At 33.7% G+C, this 7,512-nt stretch overlaps 1 protein-coding gene across 1 annotated transcript; it reads right to left on the bottom strand.

Annotated features, from left to right (window-relative positions):
- Positions 1-1,810: 1,810 nt before the first annotated feature.
- Positions 1,811-6,260, bottom strand: LOC128546557 (BTB/POZ domain-containing protein KCTD7-like). The gene is made up of 2 exons (XM_053517305.1): positions 5,792-6,260; positions 1,811-5,513 (listed from the first exon to the last, which is right to left on the bottom strand). Exons 1-2 carry the CDS (start codon positions 5,798-5,800, stop codon positions 4,752-4,754), a joined length of 771 nt encoding a protein of 256 aa, XP_053373280.1. The 5' UTR covers positions 5,801-6,260; the 3' UTR covers positions 1,811-4,751.
- Between the last annotated feature and the right edge of the window lie 1,252 nt (positions 6,261-7,512).

Raw genomic sequence — 7,512 nt, 5'->3', positions numbered from 1 at the left:
CCGCCTTGGGAGCACATGGTATAAAAAACTTCTACAGAGAGAAATCCTTTAAAAATATTGTCTTAAAGCATACGACCTAGAGCAAAGATATTTGGTATGTGGCATGCTCTTGTAGTTCTCTACCAAGATTGTTCAAGTCATGACCTTGGGGTCAATATATGCAACGCCAAGCGGGGTCTCTTGTTTTTCATTGATATGGGAAAAATCTTCTTGTCCAAAACCATGGGGCCATTTGGTGTTTGGTATTGCCTACTATCAAGATTGTTCAAATCATGACCCTGGGATCAAAATTGACTGCACTCCGGAGTAAACAGTTTTTACTTTGGCTTATTTAGGGAAAAGCCTTTAAAAAACTTTTGAAACCATAAGTTCCAGAACTTAGATATTTGGTGTGGCATGCTCTAGTCGTTCTACCAAGATTGTTCAAATCGTGACCCTGGGTTCAATATGGGACACGCCCGGGCGGTCCCTTGTTTTTACATAGACTTATTTGTTTTTGAAGCAATCGCATAGCAATTTGGACGGCAAGTATAATGTTTGATACAATATTCAATACTCATCTTGAAAAGGATAGAAAGAAAGAAGTCCGATTTCATGGCAAAGTCGCAAGGTAACCATGTTATGTCTCTTGAAAGTGCCGACTGCATTTTCTTGACGGTATGGCAGGTTTTTAAATGATTGGGGCACCAGCTTTGTAACCCACATTCTAGGATATGGCAAAGATATTCCTTGGACATATATTGGTAACGTCAAGATGTATAATTAATGTGAAGCAGATACATATCATTTTTTGATAAATACAATTGCAAGAACCAAAATGAAAAGAGGTGACATTCACATATCTAATAATATTTATGTACAAGGACACTAACGAGTTCTAAAAAGATTAGAAAAGTTTTCTCCTCCTTAATGGACAACACAAAGAAAACCTTGCTCGTTCAATTATACAGAGTATATACTGCAAAATGCAAGGAACAGTCTCACCAACAATGGAGTATTCATTAAACCTTGGTGGGCAAGGTGATAAAGCAATCGAATTACCTGTTGATAGTAACCGTGGAATCTTATAATGAAGAAGCCCAAAAACCTTCCACCAACAGAGAACAGTTTTTACCAGCACTTGCTATCAGTTAATGGTATGGCGGAATGCACTTCCACGTGCAAGAGATTTCGGTTATGATTACAATGGAGAGAATAAGTACTTAAAACATAAATTAATGATACAGCCAGTAGCTGCTCCAGAGCTTTTGCGATGGCAATACAGGAGACATAGACCATGGTATTCGTACTGATGACTGAACAGATATTTTGCCTGATTGTTACAGTTCACATTCGTTCAGGTATATGTTGCTTCATTGAAAGAATCAACATTCTCATTTTTGATATATTTAAATATGCAGAAATGTTTGTTACTTAAACAGAAGTAACAACGTCTTACAAGTAAACTTAAAATGACTAATACAATATCGCCTAGGTGTGTTCTTGGCATGCATTTTGTACAAATCTTCCATCAAAAGATTTTCAACATCGCCCCAGGTATATGTTTTCAGGCAGTATCTTACGAAATTTCCACATATTTTATCAAATACATTTTTCAATCACAGGAAATGAAGACTGATGTAGCATTTGCGCTGGCAGTGCACTAGATACAGACAAAGACATGACATTGTGTAAAAATATGCTTAAATTTTATCCTGCATCGTTTGTGACAGTGACTCAGATGACTCAAAACATATTTTGTCAGATTGTATCAGTCAACATTTGTTCAAATATATGTTGTTATTTTTGTAAAATGAACTTACAAGAAGTGTTCTCATTTTACTTATTTATTTTTCAATCGTGTATTTAAAACATACAGATAAAACAAGGCAAACATATATACATATTTAAAAGTATCTAAATTACCCTAGAATAAAATACTGTTCTACGTTGTTTTATGGAAAGAAAAATAAGTATCGCTCAGCTAACGAAATGTTGTAAAAAGAAGGTGTTAAGCAGGCTTTTGAAAACAGCTAGAGCGTGAGCTTCCCTGATCTTGACTAGCAGTGAATGAAAAGGTGCGATTGCCATACATCATGGTTTTAGTTTTTGGCATAACTAGTGACAGCGTGTCTTGTGATCTTAGGTTTATACACTTCTATCATATCAGGGGATTGATTGTGTAAAGCCTTAAAGGTGTGGGTCAGAACTTTGTACTGCTCCCTGTATTTCACTGGCAACGAATGGAACTCCTTCGGAATCGGTGTTATATGATTGTGACGGGGCGTCTTAGGGATGGCGTGTTCTGGACATGTTGCAACTTGTTAATATAGAAATACATGTACTGCAGAGCGCAGTACATGTATTTCTACAGAAACAACTGATGTTTTACAAGTATACTTTAAATAGCAAACACATATAATGCATGATTGTGTGTATTTGACGAATACAAAGATACCCAATTAATAAGTTTCCAGATAGCCTCTTACATATGTTCTCAATGTCCTTTTTCAATCTAAGGCTTTTCTACATTTTGTACTGCTATAATTTCCTCATACTTTTATAGTATGGGGTAATTATAGCAGTATAATATATAGAAAGATGTTTCCTAAAATAACAAATAAAAAGTTTGTTTTTTCCGGTGTACAGGAGATAAGGAACTGAAATGTGTAAACATGTACACAAAATACACATCATGTATGCTAGTGACTTAGATTATTTAAATAAAATTTTGCCATTTTGTATCAATCAACATTTGTTCAATGTATGTTGGTTTTTAATTTAGAATTAACATTCTAAAGGATATTCATTCATATTTTATAAAAATGTTATTGCAGAGCAGTATTTTATCTTTTACTGATGTTATACTATCTCACAAGCTTACACGTAATCTTAAAATGTCGAAAACATTATTACGTATGTTGTATTTGAATCATTTTTTACATTCTCTTTTTACAAGAAAATGACCTTAGTAATTCAATCAGTATCTTATGTAATTGCTACAAAATTTTGTATAAAATATGGTTTTAATTTTCGAATGAACATTTCTGTTTTAATTACTTTATAGAAAGAGTTAAGACAAATCTGTTTACTTAAACATCGAACCTTGTCATAATGTGAAAATAATATATTTTCATCATTTGCAGATTAACCACGCCCATTATTTAACTTAGTTTTACTAATGTCGGTATATATCAAATTTAATCATGTAATAATTCTTTTTTACGTGATTGTTCTGTCCAAAAGAAACAGTTTGGACATTAAAAAATATGCACTTTTACTTAACATGAATTTTATTGTATTACACTATAATCTTATATTAGTGTACGTAGATTTACCCCACCCACTTAGCTGTTTACTTAGCCCTTGATTGTTGGATTAATCGATAATAAATTAATTAAAAACTGTCATGTAAAATACTGATGATATAGTTTATGAAATATCTGAACATAATAAAGCACAGAATTTGAAAAATAAAATTAAGCAATTAAAAGTTATAGAATTATTAAAGGAAACAGTATTTTTTCTTATAATTAGGCATGCAGTATCCCCTATATTTTGTAAGAATATATTTCAATTTACTTTAAGATAAAATATACTATATTTTAATCTATTCTGCAACAGAAACTTGTATAAAATTAGGACCATGCCTATAAATTTGAAATATATTGTCAAGTTAGTTTGTATAGTATACTTTTTAATTTTCGGCGGCCATATTGGCGGCCATCTTGAATTTGAGCACTTTGCCCACCACTTTGATTCTGGCATCAACTGGTTTTGGAAACTTAAGGCTGTCACAAACATTTTGATAAAAAGTTTGCGATGTGCACATTCATAGATCACCTACCCCACATGAAAGTGAATTCGTTTGCGACAGTATTTCCCATGCGCTGAATTTACTTTCGATTTATGAAAACCGCAAAAATTATTTCCTGCTTTTCTCGAAGGTCGCAGAAATAAAGAAAAAAAATAGGACAAAACCGCAGATATTTTTACCCGAGAATTAACGAGCTATATGATAATTCTGAATAAATCAATGAACAGAAAACAAAACATTCAGATATACATTGGTATATATTTTAGTATATTAAGATTCAATTTTAAGCGTGTAATGTATGATTTTTGTGGTGCTATGTTATATAGTTAGTTTATTTGCCATAAATATAGGTATTTTCGTAAAGTAGAACTGTAATAATTATAGTCAATTTCATATATGTTTGTCCTCATGTCTATATTTTCACCGGTTCCAACTTTTCTTTGAAATGTGAGTTATTTTTTACCTGCATTATGTGATAAATATAGTAAGCGAACTAGCTGTATCTAAAGTCAAGAGAATATCACACAGATATGAACAGATTATTTTTCAATTCATTGTTTGATATTTCCTTATCTCTATGTAACTACTATATACTTTCAGACACCATTTAAAGTTTGTATGGTTATCATTAATACATCGTACAGTTGTATCATAGTTTTCGAGTCAAAAACCTGCTTTTTGAACTAAAACGTCCGTAACAATAATTCTCAGTCCGTGTTCTACCATGTATAGTCTTAGATATAATCTTATTTTCAGTTACAATGTCTTTTATATCCATCGAAATAATTGCCTGGCTGTATTAAGTACTTAATCAATGTAAGAACAATCTTCAACCGGACCGGGTTTAGATCATTTTATCCTCCCTTTCAGTAACACAAATACTATACCTAGTCAAAAACACAATTTCCTCATCATTCATATGATACAAAAAGTCCACATGTCCGAATACAGTCTTTCAAACATTTTCCCACAGAAAAGAATCTATCTTATTGTCTTCATGTCTCTTGCTAAGCAAAATATAGAGGTGTTGATGGTACGAACCATTGCACAATCCTTCATAATGCCAATATCTAACTTTGCCATAACCAAGCTGAAATAAATCTTCCCTGATGGCTGTCAGTAAGTTTTCATCTATAATTATAGAGATCTCTGTTTCTATATGATACAAAACGTCGGCTTTAATTGGAAACGAACCTCCATTTAATCCGTTTCTTTGATGTCCGATTGTTTGCCTACGCATGGACGAACAAGCGGGAATGGCATTTGCAGAGTGTGCCCTTGTTACTATGCAGATACATTTATCCTTATACTTACGTAAGCCAGCTAGCTTAGTTACAATATTCTGTTTCAATGTATTATACTTTTCTAGATCCAGTTTACTCTTTGCTTCATCAGCTTTCTTTTTATATTGCACAGTCTTAAATTGTTCCATCACATCCACCAGTTTCGTAATACCGAAGTGTTTTGCATATTCGTACACATGTATTACTTTATCATGCGGGGGAAGGAGTCCAAACCGCAGGAACTCTAACACGTGACCAAATATATTGGGGTCACAGTCAAGAAAGTATCTTCCAGTGCTATCTTGTGCAACTGGGGCATTTCCCTTTATCATGTTGGCCAGCAGACTGTCTGCCTCCTTCGTGATTGTACTTCTCAATGTGCTCATTAACTTTCCTCCAACGTTTAGTTCGATCACACAATCGTTTTCATAATCCTAAGAAAATTGAATTGCATGTATTTAGTAATAAATATATGATACAATTTTTCACTGGATTTTTTTTTTTGCACTATACCGTTATTTACAAAGAACAAAGGGATTTTCAACGGTGTTCCATGAGAGTCATCAAGTTCTTTCTGTATAAAGGTGAACTGTTAAGTTTTGTTTGCGAAGCCTGCGGCGACGTGCAAAACTACAATGGTAAAATTAGCCCGAAGATGTTATTTTCGAAGCGTATTACTTGATACAAAGTATAAATAAGGAAAAACACAAACCTTTTCCATGTCTCTAATAATCCCAAAGAGGTAATAAATAAGTTATATTAAAACATAAACCACCTGTAACTGTGTGCAAGTTAAAATACGATATTTCTATTTATAGACACGAACGGTTGTATAGTAAAACAATAGACTTAAATCGATTTTTGAAGAAGTCAGGAATGCAAAAGTTTATAATCGTAAATTCGAAGATAAAAGACTTTTTGTGGTATTTTTGGTGAAGTACTATATGTCCTTATCATTTTTTTTTTGTTTCAGTTACAATATATTTTGATAATTTTACTTTTAATTGCTTTATTTATATTGTTGTAAGTGCCATTTTTGAAAAATGTAATACTGTGACTTGCATATCAAAGTATTCGTCTCTTAGTGTTCTATCTCGATGCACTCCATATTTAATTAGTCCACGGGAAAATATTAACCATTAGTATAATGCAAATCAATATAGTTAAGTAAAAACGCGCGCGCACACACACACACACTCACGCATGCACGCACACACACACACACACACACACACACACACACACACACACACACGCACACATATATATATATATATATATATATATATATTCGGAGTTTCTACTGTAGAACATTATGAGGGAGAGAGAGAGGTTTGGAAACTGCGATTTTCATGGGATTGCCAGTTATGTTCATTAAGGTCATGCTGCTTATTTGATTATAGTTTAGGCATAGTTATTACGTTTCGATCTGCTTATACGAGGGCTCTTCAAAATAATGTAGACTTTTTCTCTAGCTTTTATATACTTTAATGAAGCAAAACTAGAAATATACCATGATGATTTGCAATCTTTCTACTAACGGCACTGCAAATTTGACGTGATTATGACCGTGCATTTAGGAGTTACGCCTCCTTGAAAACAGCCACTTACACGGACCCGGCGCACGGCGATCATATTTCAAAGACGTTAACGACGTCGTGCTTTCATGGTAATGGTTTCATTAAGTTTGCATTCATATTTGTAAATTTATTTTATAAATTTTCATGAGCAATATTTAAGTCATAAGAAATTGTTTGGTTAGAATACTAAAAATGCATGTACACTTATGAATCGCATCTCGGACAGGGTACTCAATGTGAGAACTTGGTCTTTATCTACGGCGTCATACATTGGCGTTAACATCTATTCGCATTTTTTTCGTTTTCTCCCTCCATCTGGACCATTTGAGAATCATTTGTACCACTTGAAGATAAAGACACACATGACTGAACATTGTTCTGGTGTCTGTTTCATTCGTCTATTAATTTCAGTTGCTATTCGCCAAACTTTCTCCATATCAAAGCAATTGTCTTAATATCCGTGCGAATCGATGACGATATTACATGCATTATCAACAGTAACACTCACTTTGTTTAAACGTTGTTTTCCTCCGCCTCCCACATCGGAATGACGCCATACTCTTGGTGCATGTCGCCCTGACCTGTTGCTACACTTTAGGGTATTTTTGGGCAAACAAGTTTATTGTTAGGTGGCAGGGGAGTGCAAATTTGCGAATTCCACATATACGTGTAGTTACCAGTGTTGAAATATCCATAGAAATCTCGTTTTTGCTTATTTTTCTTTGAAACTACTATGGACCATTGCAGATACTATAGACTACATAAAAACGCCTCTCCGGTCCTATGCACCTGTCGCTTTTCACGCCAGATGTAGTGAAAATCGGCCAAAGCACCAACATTTTATAGACCAAAA

The sequence above is a fragment of the Mercenaria mercenaria genome, chromosome 11 (assembly GCF_021730395.1).
Source record: "Mercenaria mercenaria strain notata chromosome 11, MADL_Memer_1, whole genome shotgun sequence".
Taxonomy (NCBI): Eukaryota; Metazoa; Mollusca; class Bivalvia; order Venerida; family Veneridae; genus Mercenaria; species Mercenaria mercenaria.
The sequence above is the reverse complement of the archived record's forward strand: the minus strand, read 5'-3'. Positions and strand labels throughout refer to the sequence as shown.